The sequence below is a fragment of the Lepidochelys kempii genome, chromosome 9 (assembly GCF_965140285.1).
Source record: "Lepidochelys kempii isolate rLepKem1 chromosome 9, rLepKem1.hap1, whole genome shotgun sequence".
Taxonomy (NCBI): domain Eukaryota; kingdom Metazoa; phylum Chordata; order Testudines; family Cheloniidae; genus Lepidochelys; species Lepidochelys kempii.
In genome coordinates, this window is record NC_136388.1 from 56,469,234 (window position 1) to 56,492,390 (window position 23,157).

General features: G+C 47.3%; 1 protein-coding gene across 16 annotated transcripts in view; it reads left to right on the forward strand.

Annotated features, from left to right (window-relative positions):
• The window catches only part of KIF1A (kinesin family member 1A), a 222,332-nt gene that overhangs the window by 192,003 nt on the left and 7,172 nt on the right, over nt 1–23,157 (forward strand). For all 16 annotated transcript variants that reach the window (XM_073360490.2, XM_073360491.2, XM_073360495.2 and 13 more), the window contains 10 exons: nt 12,215–12,329; nt 13,925–14,058; nt 16,412–16,473; nt 16,987–17,132; nt 19,039–19,251; nt 19,714–19,791; nt 20,991–21,115; nt 21,492–21,638; nt 22,025–22,217; nt 22,843–22,961. In XM_073360490.2, coding sequence (XP_073216591.1) covers nt 12,215–12,329; nt 13,925–14,058; nt 16,412–16,473; nt 16,987–17,132; nt 19,039–19,251; nt 19,714–19,791; nt 20,991–21,115; nt 21,492–21,638; nt 22,025–22,217; nt 22,843–22,961 — 1,332 coding nt within the window. The remainder of the gene's footprint in view (nt 1–12,214; nt 12,330–13,924; nt 14,059–16,411; nt 16,474–16,986; nt 17,133–19,038; nt 19,252–19,713; nt 19,792–20,990; nt 21,116–21,491; nt 21,639–22,024; nt 22,218–22,842; nt 22,962–23,157) is intronic.

Here is a 23,157-nt window from a genome sequence, read left to right on the forward strand (position 1 = left end):
GTTATTCTCTGGCCTGCTTGACAGAATTTCCACCAAAGAAACCTCCGTGGAGTCTCATATTCACTGGCTTGAATTCTCAGTTTTGCTAAGGCCCCTTAACATCCCTCTGCAAATTTAATGGGGCCTCAAAGTGAACACCCATTTTAAGGCCCTTTTCCATTGCCAGATTAGTATAACGGGACCTTGGCATAGTTGAAAATCAGGCCCCAAGGTTTTTAGGGTCAGAAAGGATTATTATGATCATCTGGTCTGACCCTCTGAGTGCTGAAGGGAGATAACTGGCCAGATCCTCAGCTGGTGTAGAGAGCATGACTCCATTGCAGGTTTACACCAGCTGAAGAGCTGGCCCCTTGTTCTTTGGACATTACCAGGGAAAAGTGTTTGGAACTGTAAGTTAATGCACTCTCTTCTCAGAGTCAAATCTTGATACGATGGCAGGCTGCAGAGAAACTGGGGTTGTCTTATTACTATGTAATAGTTTTACTATTGAATTGACTTCAGTGGAGCTGGCCAGTTTGCACCAATGGATATCTGGCCCATTGAAGTCAATGGAGTTGTGCCAATTTATACCAGTTGGGAATATGGCCCCCTGTACATGCATACACACAAGAAGCAGTGCTAAGGTATGTTCAGCCGTAGTTCTCTTAACTTTTGAATGCTCAACTGTGCATAATTGTCAGATAATTTGGGGGTTTTTTTGCATGTAATTTCTTTTTGTTTAAAGAAAAAGAATAAAGAAAAGTTCCCAGTTCCATAACTAATGGGCACCAGCCAGCAAAGGGCAACTGGTGCCTGTCAATATCATTAATAAACTGCTCACTTGTGGGGAGGGGAGGAGGAAAAGCAGAGATGTTGAGGCAGAGGAGAGGCTATAGGGAAATAGGTGCACAGGGGAGACTGCGGGGGATATATAGATGATATGTGTAGATGCTATATATACACCATTGCGATGGGAGTGCTGGAAATACAGAGGCAGGCAACAAAAAGTAGGAAGAGGCAAAGAGGAGATATGAGACTATAAAAAGCCAAAAAATTGTGGAGAAGGGACCCTTGATTGACCTTCTTGCTCTGTCTCACGCTTCCCATGTTGAGAGAGACAAGGTGGGTGAAGTAATATCTTTTCTTGGACCAACTTCTGTTGGTGGAAGGTAAAAGTCCCTGAAGAGTTCTGTGACGGTTGGAAGCTTGTACCTTCCACCAACAGAAGTTGGTCCAAGAAAAGATATTACTTCGTGTATCTTGTCTCAATCATATGCTGGGACCAGCATGACTAAAACAACACAACAAACTTCTCATTTTGTTACGTATCAAAAGACAATTGCAAGTTAGTAGCCATGGGAGGATGGGATTGTGACATTACCCAGGGTACAGTCTGGACTGTTGAACAGCTGTGTCCCCTCAATTCTCTAGCCTGGGGTGCCTTTTACATTGCTTCACTGTGAGTAACGACTTCTGGTCTGCTCACACAGAGCCCCCAGCATGTAAATCACTCCCAGTTTTACTGTGTGAGTGATGTAGACAGCCACTCTTGAATTACAGTGCAGGGTAACACCAGCAAATTCTCATTCCCAGACTTTCCCGCAGAAATGTGCATCTTGTGCTGCCCAGCACCCTCCTAGACAACACAAGCTCATATAAAGTCTGTCATTTATTATTAGAAAATGATATGCACAAATCCTGTTAACTTTCCCAGACACTTCAGTCCAAGCACACTGGTGTAGATAAAACACTAAAACAAGTTTATTAAGTACAGAAGGATAGATTTTAAGTGATTACAAATAATGAAGCATAAAAGTCAGAATTAGTTACAAGGAAATAAAAGGTAAAACACAACAAACACCTAATTTAGCTTGTTAAGTTAATTCAAAGCACTAATTTCTCACCATATGCTCCTGCAGTCTTACTCACTGAACTCCTTTCAGAAGCATCTCTCCACAGTCTAATGATGCTTCCTTTGTCTTTCAAGTGTGTGTTGATGGCCGTGAGTAGCTGTCAAGGTTCCTTCCCCACTCTGAACTCTAGGGTACAGATGTGGGGACCTGCATGAAAGACCCCCTAAGCTTATTCTTACCAGCTTAGATTTAAAACTTCCCCAAGGTACAAACTTTGCCTTTGTCCTTGAACAGTATGCTGCCACCACCAACTGTTATAAACAAAGAACAGGGAAAGACCACTTGGAGACGTCTTCCCCCAAAATATCCTGTCAAGCCCTACAGATCCTTTCCTGGGGAAGGCTTAATAATAATATCCTCACCAATTGGTACAGGTGAACACAGACCCAAACCCTTGGATCTTAAGAACAATGAAAAAGCAATCAGGTTCTTAAAAGAAGAATTTTAATTAAAGAAAAGGTAAAAGAATCATCTCTGTAAAATCAGGATGGTAAATACCTTACAGGGTAATCAGATTCAAAACATAGAGAATCCCTCTGGGCAAAACCTTAAGTTATAAAAAGACACAAAAACAGGAATATACATTCCCTCCAGCACAGCTTATTTTACAAGCCATTAAAGAAAAGAAAATCTAACGCATTTTCTAGCTAGATTACTTACTAACTTTACAGGAGTTGTAAGGCTGTATTCCTGATCTGTTCCCAGCAAAATTATCACACAGACAGACCAAACCCTTTGTTCTCCCCCCACCACCCCCAAATTTGAAAGAATCTTGTCCCCTCATTGGCCATTTTGGGTCAGGTGCCAGCGGGGTTACCTTAGCTTCTTAACCCTTTACAGATGAAAGGATTTTGCCTCTGGCCAGGAGGGATTTTATAGCACAGTATACAGAAAGGTGTTTACCCTTCCCTTGATATTTATGACAGTAGCAATGAAGGGAGAGATGATTTGGGCTTCTGTTCCCCATTCTTTATACTTTTATTTTTCTTTGAGAATCATCTCCAACTGAGGTTCAAGAGACAGCAAGTCTGTGGGGATAGGACTCTCCAACTGTTTCTTTGCCAAAATGTAGATTTCTTGCTCACACCTTTTTACCTACCAAAGAATGGCCGCTTAACCAGGTGATAGTCCATTTGATTTTATTAACACGTGACAGAGGCGTCAGTTTGGATTTTGTCTCTGAGGAACTGGTTTGTGCCTGCTTTTCTAAACTTGGAGCATGTCTCAGCAATATCGTACCACAGAATTTTATAACTTTACATACAATGTTGCCACACACATTTACCAGGACTATAATGATCAGCAAATTATGAGTTTTCAAATGATACCTCAGAAGGCATACTTTGTACAAAACTTATCATAGTCTTGTAAAAGGGGTAAACATAAGGGTACAGACCATAACAGGGATATTAACATCCTCTCCTTGTCAATGGTTGATTGTAACACACTAACCCATCACATTCAGAGTAGTTCCATTGCAGCCTCCTAGGCCTGGAGGAAGGAGGCAGCCATTTTGGTATTTTTGAAGGAGCCTAAAGGAGTTAGGCACCCAGCTCCTTTTGAAAATCCCAGCCTTCTTCTCCTGTGCCCAAGCTGCTGGCGTACAGACAACAGAATAACCTGAGGAGAGGAGATGGGGAGGGGGAACGCTGTAACAAAGGACTCACCATCCCAGCAGTAACCACTGGTTCATGTCACCTGGTAATTAGCTGCTGGCAGTGCCTGGCACTGACCTCATGCTTCAGAGAATGGAAAATTTATTTTAGCAGTTCTCATAGGAAGAAATATTCCTTCCCAAGCGGGTGGTCAGCTTGTAATGGTCACACCGACTCACCTGACCAGTGTTGACGCTTATGTGCATAGAGCATCCATTTTAGGGCTTTAGATTTTCTGATCATCTCTGGTTTCAGAGTAGCAGCCATGTTAGTCTGTATCCACAAAAAGAAAAGGAGGACTTGTGGCACCTTAGAGACTAAAAGGCTTTAGTCTCTAAGGTGCCACAAGTCCTCCTTTTCTTTTTGCTGATCATCTCTAACATGCAGAGTGTAGAACTTCACCCATTGATTCCTGCATCAAGCCAAATAGACTGTGGTTGCACTAGAGAATCTCTGCATTGCCTTGTTCTTGCTGACATAACCAGATAAGACTTTAAAAATGGTTCTGATGAGTTCCTGTAATAGAATTCCACAGGGTGAATACTTCCCCCCAAGAAGTATTGTCTTCTTCCTAATTGATTCCACTGTGACAAGGGCTAATAGAGCTTTGCCTCTCAGCACACCCGGGAGGAGAGGAGAGCTATTCTTCCTATACAGTGGTACAGTCCAGGAGTGAATCCCGAAATCTAAAGCATTGAAAGAAGGGAAGAAAGTTGCATTACCTGAGCAGGGAGTACTGGCCATTCTTCTAGCCCCCGCACGTGGGATGGTTGGGGATTTGATGCGCACCTGAATTTGTCTTTGCCTGTGTCTCTTAGATAAACAGCTGCTTTAGGACCTTCTCAGTGCCGTTTGAAATGAACACAAAGTCTCTCATTGACTTCAGGAGGTGATTAGACTTCTTATACATCAGAGATTCAGGACAGCAGATACAGGAGAGTGCTTGTATTTTCATTTCCTGCTCTACTGTCCAGATCAGGAGCGGGCAAACTTTTTCACCTGAGGGCTGCATCGGGTTTCTGAAATTCTATTGAGGGCTGGTTAGGGGAGGCTGTGCCTCCCCAACCAGCCAGGCATGGCCCAGCCCCTGCCCCCTATCCAAACCCTCCTGCTTCTCGCCCCCTGACAGCCCCCCCAGGACTCCTGCCCCATCCAACCGCCCCGTTCCCTGGCCCATCCACCTCCCCACCCCCGCTCTTGGTCCTCTGACCGCCCCCGTTCCCCCCGCCCCAAACTGTCCACCACCACCCCATTCAACCCCCCCTTCCTGACTGGCCCGCGGGACCCCTGCCCCATCCACCCCCCCACCCCCTGCTGCCCTATCCAATCTCTCCTCTCCTTCCTGACTGCCCCCAGGGACCCCTGTCCCCATTCAACCCCCCCATTCCCCACCCTCTGACCACCCCAACCCCTATCCACGCCCCTGACCACCCCCCAAACTCGCCTACCCTCTATCTACCCCCCACCACTCCCTGCCCCCTTACCGCCCTGCCTGGAGCACCAGTGGCTGGTGGTGCGGCTGCACCAGGACAGGCAGCCGCGCCACGCAGCACAGAGCACCGGGTCAGACCAGTGCTGCACCCCTCTAACCACCGAGTTGGGCTGGCCCTTTTTTCACACTGCTTGGTTGGAGACAAAGCCAGCCTCACCAGACCCTGCTATCACCCACACGACAGCAGGTGGCGCCACACACCAACTGAGTTACTGTAGTACTTTCCCTAAGCCACTCAAGGACAAGCCAACTTCCCAGTTCCCCCTGCCTTGCACCCATGCGGGGCTATAAACCCAAAATTATACCATCATACAGGGATCTGTACAATGTAAGCTCCTTAATAAAAGTTCACCTTCCGCTCGATGTGGGAAGGATATGCAACAAGCCTGTGTTAACCAAGCTGAGATTTTTTCCCCAGACACTTCACTCAAAGGCTCTCTGGTTTAGATAAAGAAAAACACCCCAAGTTCGTTAATTACAAAAGATAGATTTTAAATGATAGCAAACCTATCAAAGCAAATAAACAAAACGCAAACTAAGCCTAACATAATAGATAGATTGGATATGAATTAGCAATTTCTCACCCTGGCTGATGATACAAGCAGTTCACCAGGTTTCCATATACAGGCTAGAAATCCTTTTAGCCTGGTACCAGCACTTCTCCCCAAGTCAGTCTTTTTTCCTCGAGTGTTTCCAGTTCTCTTGTGTGGGGAGTGAGGCCACTAGATGATGTCTCACCCCACCTTATATAGCTTTATCATATGGCAGGAACTCTTTGTTCCAAACTCAGTTCCCAGACCAGCTTCTGAAAAAAAATACAGGTATCAAAATGGAGTTCAGTGTCACGTGGTCTGATCACATGCCCTTGCATGCCCTGCTGAGTCATAGCAGCCATTACTTACACGCTGGTTGGAGCGTTCTTAGGAAGGCTAAGCTCTTCCATGGTCCATTGTCTTTGCTGATGGGCTATTAGCACTGTTTACTTTCTTCATTGTTGTACCTGAAAGGCTTGCTGTGGGTGTTCTCAAATGTGCTTACTCTGGAAATACCTGATACACAGTCAATATTCATACCTTCAAATACAAAAATGATACATGCAAATAGGATAATCATATTCATCAAATCATAACTTTTCCAATGACACCTTATGTGACCCATCTTGTACAAAATGCATCATAATTATGCCATAATTATATAATATACCATGACAAATATGGGATGTAGTGTCACACAGATGATATTCCAGAGGGACTCCTTAAGACAAGGATCAAGCGTGGTGACATCTGGCAGCTATGGGGTGGTGTGTACAGAGCAGGTGAAATGGTTCAGGCCAGGCTTAGCCAGCTGGTGCTCACTAAGCCTGACCTACATTATTATTTTGCCTTAGTGAGGATATGGTCTGACAGTTTCTCCCAGTGTCCCCACAGTGCTCCGTATCTCCTGGAAAGATAGAGGCTGTCCTATGTGATAGGGGCAGACTGGGGCATCCCTCAATGAGGGCAGAGTTAAGGTTGGGGGGTGGGGCTGGTTTGCACTTTAACTCTGAATTGCCAGCTGTGCAGGGAACTAAGAATATAACCTTGCTGTTCTGGAAGGGTACGAGGCACTGCTTTTCAACCGTAACTCTGCGTCAACAAAGGTTTTGGGCAGTGAATTTAAGCACTAAGGACCTGATCCAAAACTTGTTGAAGTCGGTGGGAGCTTTTCTCTTGATTTCAATGGGCTTTGGCCTTTGGTGAATTAACTCTTTAGCCATCAGAGGCAGAGTAAAGGGCACCAGAAGCCTGGGAACTTTATTTTGGAGTGTTTTTCCTACCCCTAGGCTAGATTTGTGAAAAGGAGTAATGGACTAGATACCTGAGATTCCTTTTACTGAATCCTTAGTCTTTGGTCTGATTCTTTATTTTGCAGTTACCCATTTATGGCAGGAGTAACATTAGGAAGAAATCTGTGGAAGCCAATACAGGGACTGAGAGCAAATTCTCAATGGCATAAAAAACCCCAACGCCGAATCTAGAGTATTCCTAACTACTAGAGACTGATTTCCTTTGATGAGTAAAGTGTTGCAGAATCAAGTTTTAAATTAGAAATGAAACTCTGCCATCATTCTTTTTAGTGGAGAAAGGGAAGACTTTATTCCACTAGGGTTTAGATTTAGGTTTTGTTTTTAACTCTACTTTGAAAATCTAGCAGGGTTTGTATTATGCAAGTGCTCTTGCTTTTCATGGCATTTGTGGAGCTTTGCATTACTTGTTAAATACAGGACATGATGATTTCTGTCTCATAAATCAACGTGCATTCGCTTCCAAGGTAATTACTATGCAGCTCATATTTTTTACTAAGCAAATTCTTCTTTAATTACAGACAAGTCACATGGCCATTGTGCATTTGCAACTCTAAGTTTTTCAAATATTGGGCCTGACTGTGATCTCATTTACCTCAGTGCCGTGCCACTGAATTCAGTTTTCCGATTTACACTGATGAAACTAACATCAAAATCAGGCCCACAATATTTTGTTTGGCTAATTCAGTATTATTGTCTGGTCTGCTCAAGCCCTGTACTCAGGGCAGGACCCATTGCCAGGGTCATGGGGGGCAAAGGTGGCTTTCCACCCACAGTTTGGCCTCCAGGGTGTCATTATGCCAGCCAGGCCTTTCCTGAATGCTCTGGCTAGGCCCCTCACTGGCAACATCCCCTGCAGTGAGGGCTATGGGAGTGGCTAGTGTAGTGGCAACATAGCTTTAGCCCCCCAGGGATTTCCCACCCTGGGGATGCTCAGCTGGCTGGGTAAGCCTATCTTACAGCACCTTTGTGCCACCAAACCAGAGCATGGGTGGGACATGCCATCTCTTTCTGGTTCTCAGGTCTTTGCAAAGGGGTTTGCAACAGACTCTTGTGGTGGAATTCAACACATGCTATGGGAAAGCATTTAAATCCTACCCCACAACTGCACCTCAGGCCCAAACATGTGGGATCATACCAGAGCAGGCACATCAGAATATCTTTCCAGTTTGGGGGCGGGGTGGGAGGAGGGGAGAAGAAGGGACATGGTTTGTGCTTTACAACATTTGACTAGTTTGGTTTGGTTTCTTTAGGGAAGCACATTGCAAAATCATAGAATCATAGAATCATAGAATATCAGGGTTGGAAGGGACCCCAGAAGGTCATCTAGTCCAACCCCCTGCTCAAAGCAGGACCAATTCCCAGTTAAATCATCCCAGCCAGGGCTTTGTCAAGCCTGACCTTAAAAACCTCTAAGGAAGGAGATTCTACCACCTCCCTAGGTAACGCATTCCAGTGTTTCACCACCCTCTTAGTGAAAAAGTTTTTCCTAATATCCAATCTAAACCTCCCCCCCCGCAACTTGAGACCATTACTCCTCGTTCTGTCATCTGCTACCATTGAGAACAGTCTAGAGCAGTATCTACAGTATTTACTAGTATATACAGTATTTACTTTTAAAAACAATTTGCACTAGAGTCCCCTGTTCTCTTTGCTGGAACTAACCGTTTGCTCAGTCTGCTGCAAGTTATCCTTAGCTTCATTCTGCAATATGAAAAAGCTGTTGGCTTCAGGATTGAAAGCATGCATGCATGAATGAACAATGACAGAACTTACACAGTGCATTGGGCTAATTCACTAGTCTGGGGACCAGAATGCAAATTTTGGATCAGCTGACAAATGAAAAGGGGGTGTGGTGGCCTCACCCACTCCTCATTTTGATATACTGCAAAACCACCTGACTATTCGATGCAGTTTGTTGGGATTGGGAGACCCTACTCAAGAGAGGCCCCGGACTGGAACAGCAGGGGAATTGCAGCTCAGGATCAAAGTACATTGGCAGAAACTCTGAATTTGAATGACTGGAAACAGGGTACCCTTCCCCTCTCCAGAGGAAATAGGGCTGAAGTTGATTTTTGGTCTAATGTGTGGGAAGGAGCTCTCAAAACAAATGGCTCTCTTGGGGCATCCAGATAAAAGAGCACTCACAGAAGCAGGTATATGCTGAGGGTCCACAAGATCTGCACTGCTCACTCTTTGCTCTTACATTTAAAAGGTGCATATTTAGTCCCAAGTTCTCAACCACACAGCATGCTGTGTCTGTGGCTCTCTGAGATGGTGCATCATTGACATTAATAACATCAGTTGTCCACCAGCATGATAGAAATGATGCACGCTTAATGGCATCTTTCTTGGAAGGGAGCTGAAAGGCTGTTGTGGTATTAGTGAACATGCATGCTAAAACTTCTCCCATCTCTGACCGCATGAGGGGCAATGGAACCTAGTTTCAGCAGGTTTTGTAGTCCATGCCCCAAGTAGCATGGACAATGGGTTCCTCTTTTGTTACAAAAGAGGCTGTTCTCTGCGGGCAAGGGCAGAGATCCATTGATACAGCAGGGCAGGAAAGCCCATTAACTGAATGAACAGAATCTAAATTCCCCTATTGTGGGCAGGGTGGGTGTGGAAATCCTTTACATATCCAGGGTTCTGTGAAACTGTCTGGCCCAGGGTTCGTCCTGTTATATCACCACAACGAGGATGGAGAGAGAATGTGATCTTTGTTTCCTTCCTGGTTCTCCACCAGCAGCAAACTTACAATTAGAAAAGGAGTACTTGTGGCACCTTAGAGACTAACCAATTTATTAGAGCATAAGCTTTCGTGAGCTACAGCTCACTTCCTCAGATGCATCTGAGGAAGTGAGCTGTAGCTCACGAAAGCTTATGCTCTAATAAATTGGTTAGTCTCTAAGGTGCCACAAGTACTCCTTTTCTTTTTGCGAATACAGACTAACACGGCTGTTACTCTGAAACTTACAATTAGCTCTGACTGCCACCTCTCCACACCTACCCACACACCCTGGAGCTGTGGAGTTAGCTTGTTACCAGACCCCATATCAACAATGCTTTCTAACGTTTTAATTTCTTTGTGTGGTTGTATGTTGTGTGCTTGTCCTGGGTTGCCTTCCACTTACAGCATTTCACTGGGAAATTACACTAGGTAATTCTCACTTTTCTCACCCGTACTTGCTCGGTCTATTCCCTTCTGCTTTTCTCTCTTTCTTCTCTGACTTGTTCCTCTGCTTTTTGCTCCTTTTTCTTATAATCCTCCTTTTCTTATCTTATATCCTTCCCTTTGGAGTTACCTGTCCTCCAGTGACTTGTTTCTAACAGTGGTGCTGGTCTTTCTCATTTAGTTTCAGTGTTTGCGACATGTTCCAGAACAATTATCTCATGTTATTTACAATGTGGTGTTTAAAATGAGATAACAGTGTATCAACAAACATGGTCAATTGTGCTTTAACAAGAGTCTCTCCTTGCTCCCCAGAGTGGGATCCAATCCAACGCATCGTTTTCTAAGAACAGTCCTGGGATCTTGTTAAAGAGATGTTTGACTATGTTGATACAGAGTGTTGGTGAGCTGTGATGGTGGAATGTCTGTGTGGAAATGGTTTTGAACCATGTTTTCTTGAGTATGCTCAAACGGAAATTAGGGGGAGTCCTGAGTAGATGTCATCTTTGATTGGCTTCTGAATGTGACTTTCAAAAGTAGTCTTCAGTATGCTGGAAGGTAAACCCTAAACACTAGAGCTGAGAGTCAGATGGGCTCAACAAAGAGACTGTCAGCATAGTGGGCTGATCTAATGACCCAAGACAGGTCAGGGATTTTGGGACCTGAGCTTAATTTGTTCCAGCCAGAAAATATTGACCCTAAAAATGATAGGGCAAGAAGAGAGTTCCCATCACCTGACAGTGCTGAAGTGTCAGGCTGTGATGTCCTTCATGGAAGTCCTGTCTCTAGAAGTGGTATTTCCAGGAAGTGCAGCAGAGCACAGATACGACCAGTTCCGATTACCTGTGGGCAGGATTGATATCTTTTATGGTACCAGCTTGTCTCTCCCAAAACTGCATTAATTTGGCAGGCAAACTTCCCAAAAGCCCAGCTCTATATTCCAATATATGCACATATTTACTTCTTGAGATCAGTGCAGCTAATTTCACAGGAGAAAGGACAATGAGTGGATGTGTTGGTGGCCAGAGTGTAGGTGTCTAGAAAGAATGAGCCTAATTTCACAGGAGAAAGGGACAATGAGTGGATGTGTTGGTGGCCAGAGTGTAGGTGTTTAGAAAGAATGAGCCTGGGCCCTGATTCAGAAATCCATGTCTGTTCAGCAAAGCATGGAAACATGCTTAATGTTAGGCACATGCTTACATCCCTTTGACTTCAAAGCCACTTAAGCAATACTTTAAGTTAAGCCAATGTTTAAATGCTTTGGGGCCATGGATATTAAATTCCTCTTTCAGCCCTCTTAATTTAGCACAGACATTAAATGAGGGGAGCAAGGGGACAATGAACATGGAGGGTCAAATTCACCTTGGCACTATGGAGTTCACTGGAGTTGAACTTGTTTAGACAAATGCTCAGCTGGCTCAGAGTCTGTGGCTTTGTGCCAGAGATGAACAGTAGGAAGGAATTAACTCTGCCGAGCTTTGATGGACATTTTGAGCTCACAGCTTAACCTTGGAGGGAAGTGGTCTGTTTTGGTGTCAGGTAAAAGGTAAAAAAATCACTGAGAGCGTAAAGTGCCTGAGAGAGACGACAGCAATCACTCCGCTAAGCATCCTCACTCTCTTCCGTTCTGACCATGCTCACAGAAAAGTCAGTCTTCCTTCACATGGAAGGAAGCCTATTTGACTGCAGAGATGTGGCCCTGAAGTGCTGCACATTTCTTTGACTAGAGGCAGTACCTGGTGCTGATACAGCTATTTCCTTTTCTCCATCTCCTCTAGCTTTCTTTCTGTCCTTCTCTTGCTCTCCCTCCACCTCTTTCTTGCACTCCTCCCATTTCCATAGTATTGCCAATAGGCTGCATCCCACTGCTTTCAAACCTTTTCTGTCCAATTGCAATCAACACAGAAGATTCTTCCTCATATTTGTAATGCAGATCCCTCAATTGAAGCTTTCTTATGGAAATGTTACAATATCTTTCAGAGCAAGTGGGGGGGAACATGTGTTTTCTCCTCAGCCTGCCCCTCCTGAGAGTTGAACCTGAGAATTCCAGAATGGCTGCTCATCTGTCACAAATGTGGTTACGTGTGTGCATGTTACATGTTTCTGCAGCTCTAACTTAAGGTGTAGTTGTGTTTTTACCAGCCCTCTGCTGTTTCCTTCCAGGACGTTTTACCAGTTTGAAGCAGCGTGGGACAGCTCCATGCATAACTCCCTGCTGTTGAACCGAGTCACCCCTTACAGAGAGAAAATCTTCATTACCCTGTCCGCTTACATTGAGGCAAGAACCTTCCTGTATTCTTTAACCTGCCCATCAGTGCACAGAGTAGGCAATATGATCTGTGAGAGCAAGGTTCTTCCACCTCCCCTCTACTCCAGCCCCTTGCATGAGCTACTCAAGTTCTTCAAAGTAACTCAAGATGTTTGCGCAATGTACACTATCCCTCATGTGCAGACAGTTTTAACACTACCAGATAACCCAGAGCTGCAGTGCCTGAGTCCCCACTCCAGCATGCCAGTTTTACAGTAAGGTAGCTCCACTGAAATCAGTGCAGTGCAGAATTAGAACCATCAGGCTCGGCTGGGTATATTGCTATACCTCTGGCAGTAACAGGGCGTAATGGGTGCTCGTTGCCAAAGCCCATGCAGATTGCTACTCCACACCCTGTGCAGGTGGGCAGGGAGTGGGTGCAGCCACCACTAACACAGCAGCCCGCCAGCCTGTGCACCAGAACCAATGCTTGGGAGAAAGTTAGAATCTGAGTCATGCCCTGCTTGTAGAGCAGTGCAGCTACACACAAGCCCTTCCTCAGGCTGCATTGTCAGGTGACAGTCCAGCACTTGGTGTTTCTGCAAGCTGTGTCCATCTCTCTGAGCTTGTGTTCTCCTCCAGATGCTCAGAAGTTCCCTGCAGTGTCATGGACGATTGTCTTCCAGTGCCAGGGTGCTGTCATAGGGGTAGGGCCGTTGGATTGGGCCAGGTCCTCAGTTGTTTGGCGACTGTTGTCCGCAGGAGTGGTCCTGTGCGGAGCAGAGTGTCTCCTCCAAGATCAGTGCGAGTCAAGGGTGCTTCGCACCTGGTGGGATGGGGCCCAGTGCTAACAAACAAAATAAACAGTGCAGTTTGGGGGTACGTGGAAAGATCAGTCCGGGCAGCGTCTGGAAGGAGAAACGCTGAAAACTAGACAGCTGGTGTCAGGAACACAAAGAAGAAGGTCACTGCATGTAACAGAGAAGAATGGGCTGGTTGTAATCAGCAGCAGGGGAAAGGCAGGGTGCTACTTAACATTCATTGAGCATGTTCCTGAAAAGGCAGTGCCCAAAAGTGCCCTTGCTTGGTTTAAGCCTAGTTTTTCTCAAGGCTATTAACACTGTGAGAACAGGCATTTTCTCTAAGATTGGCCCTCCCCTTCCAAAAGCTTTTTATCAGAGTGGTGGGGAAATCGTCTTGCAGAAGCCCAGGACCAGGGGAGCAGAATGGCTTGGCCCAGTGGAGAATCAAGCCCACAACCCTCTGCTGAATATTCTTTATAGAGTCGGCAATTTGGCCTTTGTGAAATCCCAAGAGTAAAGCAGGAAAGAAATAATCCAGTTGATATCCACTTTCCCTGGGCATGCTTGAGTCATTCTAGAATGGCTGGCCTCATAGTTTGAGGCATGTACATTAGGAAACGACATATGATAAAGCCCTGGAATCACTATTGTCTAGTCACAGTGCAATCTTCTCTCTGAATATGGACCACTCAGACACAGTCTTTACTAACATTACAGACACTGTCATCCCTCACTCAAACTGATGGGGAGGAGCTGATGTTAGCCTCATTAGGAGCCATCTCCATAATTCTCCCTTCATCCTTTTTCTCCACCCTACTGCAGATGGAGAACTGCACCCAGCCAGCTGTGATCACCAAAGATTTCTGCATGGTCTTCTACTCCAGAGATGCCAAACTTCCAGCGTCTCGCTCCATCCGCAATCTCTTTGGCAGTGGGAGCCTGCGGGCCTCAGAGAGGTAGAAGAATCTCCTTTCCTTTTCAAAAGGAGGAAGGAAGACACTGAAGAATAATTAGCAATGGTTATTAACAATGTCTTAGCTGTCCATAGTGCTGGTCACCCCAAACCTTCCCAAGGCACTTAGGCCCAAATCCACAAAGATATTTAGGCACCTAGCAGCTTTTAAATATCCCACTAGGCTTCTATCTGCCCTTACCACTCTAAAGTGAATAAACTAGTTCCACACACTGCAGGATCCTGATCAGAGGATCCTGATTTATTGATGTAATTGTTTCCAGAGGAGCTCTGTGTTAGTCATGCAGGGGGCGTGATAACCAGAGCTGGCCAGGAAATGATTTTTTTTTTCTTGCAAAAAAGGTTGAGGAAAAAGATTTGTTCATTGTTGTTGAAAGTTTTCAGATTTTTATCAAGAAGGTGTATTGGTTTAAAACTGATACCAAATACCAAACAAAAGTTGTTTTTTGACAAAAACCTGAAATTTATTGACTGAAACAGAATTTCTTTTTGCAAAAATGTCTTGAGGTGGGCGGGATTCAGGGCTGGAAAAGTTATGATGTCTGTTGTGGAGGACTTTTATTTTGTTTGCTGGTGTGTATGTATTAGGGTTGAAAGAGCGGTCTGTTCTATCATGCTATTGCACTGTGGAATGAAACTGCTGGGGCACCCAGAGCATGGGATGGGGGCTTTGTTATGTTTGTAAAAAACTAAATGGAATAGCCTGTTCTGAGGGGTTGGATTGGTAACATAGCCTTGAACAAGCTGCATCAAGTGCAGTCCTATAGTAAGGGTATCGCAGGAAATATAGTCTGTCTGGCACAGCTAGAAATCATGGACCTGGTTCCCCGGGGTGAAAGGGAGCCGGTAGGGGCCAGTCCTGTGTACGAGTAAGAACCCGCATCGGCCCATACCCAGCCCACAGTAAAGCGTTGCCACAGCAGTGCTTTAATGTCCCTGCCCCTTTTGCTTCCCCTGTCGGTGGGGGGCGCAGCAACATTAAAGCGCTGCCGCGACAAAGGACCCTGCAGCGCTTTAACGTTCCTGCCACTTTTGGCCCCCCGGCCGCCGACAGGCAGGGGGTGGGGCAAAGGGAGCAGCTGCCCTGGGGCCTGTGATTTAAAAGGGGCTGGGGCTCTGGACGTAGCAGCAGCGGCGTCTGGAGCCCTGGGCCCTTTAAATCAACACGGGAGCCCTGGGCCCTTTAAATCAACACGGGAGCCCTGGGCAGCACGGGCCAGCCAGACTCGAAGGGCTAGCTGGGGGATGCTGACCCCCCACAGCCCCGCCCCTTCCACCCGAGGCCCCACCCCTTCTGGGGGCCAGAGCCGCCCCACCCTGTACCGGTAAGTGGCCTCAGTTACTTTCACCCCTGCTGGTTCCCCAGGGCCTCACACCTTGTGTAGACAGTGAAATCTGTGCACAGTGGGTGTGTGTGAAATGCTACCTTTCTGATCTGGAGGTGACTTCCGCTCACTGCATAGGGGCAAATGATTGCACAAGGTGCAAAGTAATGAAGAATCAGGCCCTGTGTTCCCTGGTGATTGTGCAGTGTTGCATGTTCACGTGCACTGTTCTCTGCCAGACGGGACATGAGAACAGGGACTAACGCTGAGGTTCTGGAATGGGCTATGATTATTTTTCTCTCCTTTCCTTCCTTCCTTGTCCGGAAATCAGTGCATTATAACAGCCCCAGGATCCAGATACTGTGTTCCATGGGAGGATGCGGGCTAACCTGGTTATCTAGTAGTGGCACAGTGTGCTGGGGCTCTAGGATTGCTGTTCTCAAGCTGGCAAGGAAGAGGAAGTGCCTCATGACGCCCACCTACCCACTCAGCCAGCACGGAGGCATTACTGATGGGCTCTGAAGGGACCAATGTCCAGTCCTTTTCAGCTAGACTAGTCCATCTGGCATTGACCTGAGAGTGGGATAGTAAAGGAGATCAGCTGGAAGGCAGGCATAGGGTTCCCAGGGATGTCCCTGGGGGAGAAGAAAGATCACTTGAGGGTGTTTAATGCACTACTAACCCTTTGTTGCAACGTGCTAGAGAGCAGGAGGTGGACTGCAGGCCCCACCACAGCTCTCTGAGCATGAACATTCAGGAGGAGAATTTGAAGGACATTGCCAGAGCAAGAGCTTGTTCAACGCTCTTCTAACAAATTATGTACCACATTGTTATTGCTGGCTAGTCGCTTTGTAATGAGAATTAGGGCAAACCCACCATTTTCACAGCTGGGACCTGAGCCCCATTTCCCTAGCTGACACCTCTCAGCCACTGCATCCTGCAGAAAAGGGTCTGTGTGAGGAGCATTTGCCCTCAGCAGTGTGTAACCTTTTGCCTTCCATTTGCTTGCAGTAACCGTGTGACTGGGGTGTATGAGCTCAGCCTTTGCCGTGTGGCTGATGCCGGCAGTCCAGGTGGGAAGTTCATCTCTACCTCTGGGTTGCTTTAGGGGTTATTTTACCCATGGGGACTCCATTGCTGGAATTTAAAGGGGACCAAAACCCCTGGGATTCATTTTGGGGTTGGATTGTTTTGGCTACTTATTTTTTAAAAGGACTTAAACTTTGAGGGCCAAATCCATCCCTGGTGTAATGCCATTGGCTTAAGTGGATTAATATGTGTGGCCCTTTCTGTCTTTATTAGATGACAGGTTGTGAAGGTCAGCACCTGCAGCAAACCAGCATATCCAGTCCCATGCTGGGCAGGGGGGAGACAGAGAACGGATAGTCTATGCATGTCATTATCTCCCCAAAACCTCACACACACACACACACACACACACACACACACGATACCGTGCTGCAGTGCAGATATATGGAGCATGTCTACAATTAGATATGCATCACCTTAGGCCATTCTCCATCTTACCAGCCCCAGTCTAAAGGCATGAACAATGATCTCTAAAGCGGAGATCCTCTCTCCTGCAGGTATGCAGAGACGACGCAGGCGTGTGCTGGACACCTCTGTTGCATACGTGCGGGGCGAAGAGAACCTGGCTGGGTGGAGACCTCGAAGTGACAGCCTCATCCTGGATCATCAGTGGGAACTGGAGAAACTCAGCCTCCTACAAGAGGTAAGACTCCACCCTAGAAACCTATTGCCAGGAACTTCAGTCAACCAATGGACCTTGACTTGTAATGGCCAAATGCAAGGTGAAACATCCTGTTTAACTGGCAGCTTCTCCTACCCATATCCACTAAGGTGTATCTGATGCTTTGCCTTTGAGGTACACTAGAAGCAAATACAACATGCAACAGCTGGTGCTGCTTTCCCACCATTTGACTCCATCCCCATGACTTCTCTTGCAGAGCCCAAGCACTGGTGTGTGGCAATTTGGACCTACAAAACTTTAGCTGGGAGGGCTATGCAGAGATCTCTTACTTTTTTTTCGAGTGCTTGCTTCATTAATGATCTGGATGGTGGGATGGATTGCACCCTCAGCAAATTCACGGATCACACTAAGCTGGGAGGAGATGTAGATATGCTGGAGGGTAGGGATAGGGTCCAGAGTGACCTAGACAAACTGGAGGATTGGGCCAAAAGAAATCTGATGAGGTTCAACAATGACAAGTACAGAGTCCTGCACTTAGGACGGAAGAATCCCAGACACTGCTAAAGGCTGGGGACCGACTGGCTAAGTGGCAGTTCTGCAGAAAAGGACCTAGGGATTATAGTGGACAAGAAACTGGATATGAGTCAACAGTGTGCCCTTGTTGCCAAGAAGGCTAATGGCATATTGGGCTGCACTAGTAGGAGAGTTGCTAGCAGATCTAGGGAAGTGATTATTCCCCTCTATTCTGCACTGGTGAGGCCACATCTGGAGTATTGCATCCAGTTTTGGGGCCCTCACTACAGAAAGGATGTGGACAAATTGGAGAGAGTCCAGCAGAGGGCAATGAAAATGATTAGGGGGCTGGGGCACATGACTTACGAGGAGAGGCTGAGGGAACTGGGCTTATTTAGTCTGCAGAAGAGACGAGTGGGAAAGGATTTGATAGCAGCCTTCAACTACCTGAAGGGGGGTTCCAAAGAGGATAGAGCTCGGCTGTTCTCAGTCATGGCAGATGATAGAACAAGAAGCAATGGTCTCAAGTTGCAGTGGGAGAGGTCTAGGTTGGATATTAGGAAAAATTATTTCACTAGGAGGGTGGTGAAGCACTGGAATAGGTTTCCTAGGGAGGTGGTGGAATCTCCTTCTTTAAGAGGTTTTTAAGGCCCGGCTTGACAAAGCCCTGGCTGGGATGATTTAGTTGGTGTTGGTCCTGCTTTGAGGAGGGGGTTGGACTAGATGATCTCCTGAAGTCTCTTCCATCCCTAATCTTCTACGATTCATGTCGATTCCAGGCTAGGTGTGTGCATGCCCATGTGCACAACTCCTAGAGATTTTTCCCTTGGTGGTATCCATAGGACCGGCTCTGGCACCTCCGGGAGCCCCACGCTCATGCGCTGGTATATGAGGTGCTGCTGGCACTGTGCTCTCTCAGTCCCTTCTTACTGCCCGTGATGGTCGCTCAAAGAAGTAAAAACAGTTACCTACCTTTTGTAACTGTTATTCTTTGAGATGTGTTGCTCATGTCTGTTCCGTGACCTGCCCTCTTTCCCCACTGTCAGAGTCAATGGCAAGAAGGAACTGAGAAGGCGCCAGAGTTGGCCCTACAGATACCACTAAGAAAAATCTTCAGCAGCCATGCATGTGGGTGCACACACTCCTAGCATGGAACGGACAGGAGTAATACATCTCAAAGAACAACAGTTACGAAAGCTAGGCCACTAGCTGGCATTTTGTGGAGTTTCTGATAGTTGTGGTATAATGTCATCTTAAAGTGTCCCCATAGTAGCCCATATCGGATCTGTGACATTCGTTCACTCCAAGGTACTCATCACCATGTGTTTGAACAAGGCAATGCAGTGGGAAGGGAATAATGCAAGTGAAGTTAAGTGCCAGAAACTTGAACTTGAGAGTGAATGTCTTTGTCCAGGTTGAGAAGACGAGGCATTACCTCCTCCTGCGTGAGAAGCTGGAGACGACCCAAAGATCAGGCCTGGAGTCCCTGTCCCCATGTTCCAGTGAGGATTCCGATTCCCATAGCACTTCCTGTGTCTCCTCTCCACTCTCGGCAGATGGTGCCTCAGAGGACAGGAGCTCGCCCTTGGAGACCCCCAGCGAGAGGCAAAAAGAGCTTGCCGTCAAGGTATTGTATTGCAGCAAGCTAGCCCCTCTAGAGGGCTCGACGCTGGGGAGCAGATGGGCAGCAGCATTCTACATAGGCTGGAGAGAAGGTTGGAAGGCCACAGAGAAGGGAGTGGCCCTCATTGAGGTGCAAGGAGGTGACAGCATGGAGGAGGGTTTCAGCAGAGGCAGTGGTTAGGGGAGGAGGCAGTGGGCAGGAGATGTGGAAGGAGAATCTGTGGAAGGTCTGAGGCAAGCAGGGGAATCCATGACATGGATTTGGTGCTCACAGCTGTTCCTCCTGATCAGCAGAATGTTGCCTTTGAAATATTTATCCAGAGGAAGCTGAGACAGAGCCGCGCATTTCAGGCCTGGCAGAGAAGGGCAGATGGGGAGAGTTACTGGTGGGACTGGAAGACGTTTATGTGTTCATGGGGAGAGGTCTTGCTTGCCAACTGGATGTTGCCTTTTGTTTCCCCTGCAGTGCTTGCGTCTCCTCACACATACATTTAACAGAGAGTACAGTCACAGCCATGTCTGCATCAGCGCCAGCGAGAGCAAGGTAGGACCAACTTCCCAGCACCATTAGCACTCCCTGCTTCGAACAATGATGTGATAAGCAGTATGGAAGTGCTGGTTCTGCTCAGACAGTGACACTTACTGGTAGTTAGCTCCTGGCCTGGCCTGCATTGGGAATCTTAGCAGGAGATTCCTGCTGGTATGCGGACAAGGCCTCAAGGTGCCATTTCACTCCACATTAAGCAGGCTCTGTGTGCTAACACCAATGGCATGCCACAGTCATTGCTACTGGAGAGGTGCATGGTGCTGCATTCCATGAGATTACCACCTCCACGTCTATCTCTGCTTTGGCTGAGCAGAGGAGGGGAGGAGAAGTTGCCTCTCCTAATATCTGTCTCCTGGTCTGACTGCAGTTCCTCCCTTATGGGACTGAGAAGGAGCGGGATCAGTCTTGTGAATCTAGTGCCTTCCAGAAACCCACCCCCCGGCTACTAGCCTAGAAACACTGGTGCTCTGGGACCTCAGGGCTAGAGGGTCAGCTCCAGAAGGAGGCCAGCGTCAGCACTGTGACAAAGCTTCTCACTTTGCCTCCCACTTACTTCTCCAGAGCAGAGCACAGGAGGGCAGGGCCCAGTGGGTCTGACCCTGCCAGTCCCTGATACCTTTTCCACTGGGAGCACGCAGGAGTGGAAAGGGAAAGGAAACAGGAGGGAGATGTAGGCAAGGGGTGGGAAAGAGCAGATGATCTGCCCTGAAGATTACCTATGTGGGGAGAAGGAAAGTCTGGTGACCTGCCCCGTCCCTGGAGTCTGCATCTGCTAGAGGGCTGTAAAACTTTCCCTAGCTGGTAAACTGTGGGGAAAAATCAAGGGCATTAGTATATCTAATATCGGCTCTAACCAAAAGGCAAGAGCTATAAAAGATAGCACCCTCAACTGTGTTATATCGGCCTAGCTCCCTTCTCCTCTAGGGATCACACTGACTTTGAGAAGCTGTCCTCCATCTGTTCAGAGTAACCTTTAAAAGACCCCAGTAACCATGCAAATATGGAAGAGGAATTGTCTCTGCAGCAAGGGAGACCGCTCGTTACCCAGCTAGGCCCAAATTCGTACCAGGAATAAGCAGGTGAAACTCCATTGTCTTCAGTTCACCAGACCGAACTTTGGCCTTTGCCCTCCAGGCTCATGTCCTATAGCTCAGATTAGATTTTGATTCCAGGAAATGATTTCTTTCCTCCTGCAGCTGTCAGAAATGTCTGTGACCCTGCTGAGAGACCCCTCCATGCCAGCTCTTGGTGTCACCACCCTGACTCCCTCTTCCACCTGCCCATCACTGCTAGAAGGACAGTATAAAGACACTGAGGTCAGGTAAGAGATGCACCCAGACCACTGTGGGCTGAGAAATTCACACTGAGGCCCAAACAAACATGTACAGGGTCAGCCTGATTGCTAGTCCATACACCAACCCACCATGAGATTGGGCATAACCATCAGTCTCTGTGCAGAAGAGATACAGTGCCAGCATCACGGGAGGTTTGAAGGCCAGAAGTGATGAGCATGCACAGTGATTTGGAGGGGGGGATTCCACAGGGATATAGCCTTGCCTGGGTCTAGCCACTGCTATCAGTAGGTCACTTTCGTGCGCACCAAGTTAGCCAGTTTTCAGAAGAAAATCAGAGATGGCTATTGGCAAAAGTCACTGTGAAGGTATCATTGTAATTAAATACCTTTCTTCCCCTTCCAGAACCTCCCATCTCTCTTCCAGGGCAGAAAGCCCTGAGCCAGAACCCGTAGTGGAGGGAGAACTGAAGAAATCTCCTACATGTGGGTCTGAAGATGAGAAAGAGACGCAGCGCTTACTGGTCCCCGATATTCAGGAGATCCGGGTGAGGTATGAGCAGTTGGTTTACTTGAAGCAGGAGGTGTCAGTGTACTTTGAATGCCCTCATGGCTGGAGCTGTCCCTGCTAGAGTGGGCAGTTGTTCCTGTCTCAGTATAGCCACATGCAGCTCCCTCCTCAAATGGCTGGAAGCCTAGCTGGGGACATAGGAAGATGGAAGGTATTCAGACTAGCTGCTGCTAAGTGACAAGAAGGTCACAGGGCAGGAGGTTCAAGGCTGGCAGTCTGCATCTGGAGAGGTGGGATTTGCGGGAAGGAGGTGAGGGACAATCTGCAAAACAGCAAGAGTAGGGACAAGTACTTGGGGTTTTAACCCTTTTGCTGGGTGGTTTTCTTCAGTCACTAAGCATGAGACTGCCCTGTCTTGCCCTCTGCAGTCCCATTGTCTCAAAGAAAGGCTACCTGCACTTCCTCGAGCCTCACACCAACGGCTGGGTGAAGCGCTATGTGGTTGTGAGGCGCCCCTATGTCTACATCTACAATACAGACAAGGACTCTGTGGAGAGAGCCATCCTCAACCTCTCCTCTGCTCAGGTGGAGTACAGTGAGGACCAGCAGGCCATGCTCAAGGTAATTGCTGGAGGTCATGATATGGGCAAAACAGGGGAAGCACAGCTCGTGTCCAGGGCTGTGCTACAAGTGCAAGGGGGGAACCAGAATGGCAGCACATGTCTGAAACCATGTTAAAGGTAAAAGGGAGGGGCTGCAGTGATGACTATGGGCCAAGGATGGGGAAAGACCATAGGGATCAGAAACTGGTACATGAAAGGAACAGTGATGTTCACAACATGGTGTTGAAGGGAGAAGAGAGTCTAGGAGCACAGTGGTATGCTAATACTCCCCACAGAGCCAGCTTTAGGGCGATCCTGTGCTGCTCGACAGCTCACACCTAGTTCCCTTGATATCACGGGGTCCCAAAGGGTGAAATTGCACCTTTAAAAATGAGAAATGTTCTCATGGTGTCAGAATCCACTCTCCTCTCTGCAAAGAAGCCACAACAGAGCTCTGATCTGTGACTGTTCAGAAAAGCAGAGGAATTTCACATTCAAGGAAACGTAGCCTACTGTGATAGCATCTTCCCTGGCATTGTCTGGGTCCTGTTCTATGTCCCTTCATGCTCCAAGCTGTGCTGCATGTTGCTCAGTGTCATCTCAGGTAGCCTGGTGGACTCATTCATGGCATTGGTCTGTTTCAGACCCCCAACACATTTGCAGTATGCACGGAGCATCGTGGAATCCTTCTTCAGGCAAGCAGCGACAAGGACATGCACGACTGGCTGTACGCATTTAACCCTCTGCTAGCTGGATCCATAAGGTACCTGGGGACATTTTAAACCATTCCGTTAGGAGACAGCCTGGTAACCTGTTGGTAATGCTCTAGGCTGCAACAGCAGAAGCTTGGTTTTGATTGTCCAGCTTGGTTTCTTGCTCCCCAAATCTGCTCTGTCATGCCTCTTCCTACCCAGTTATCAAGCATCTTCCATATATTTTTGAAGGTGGAGCTGCAGGAA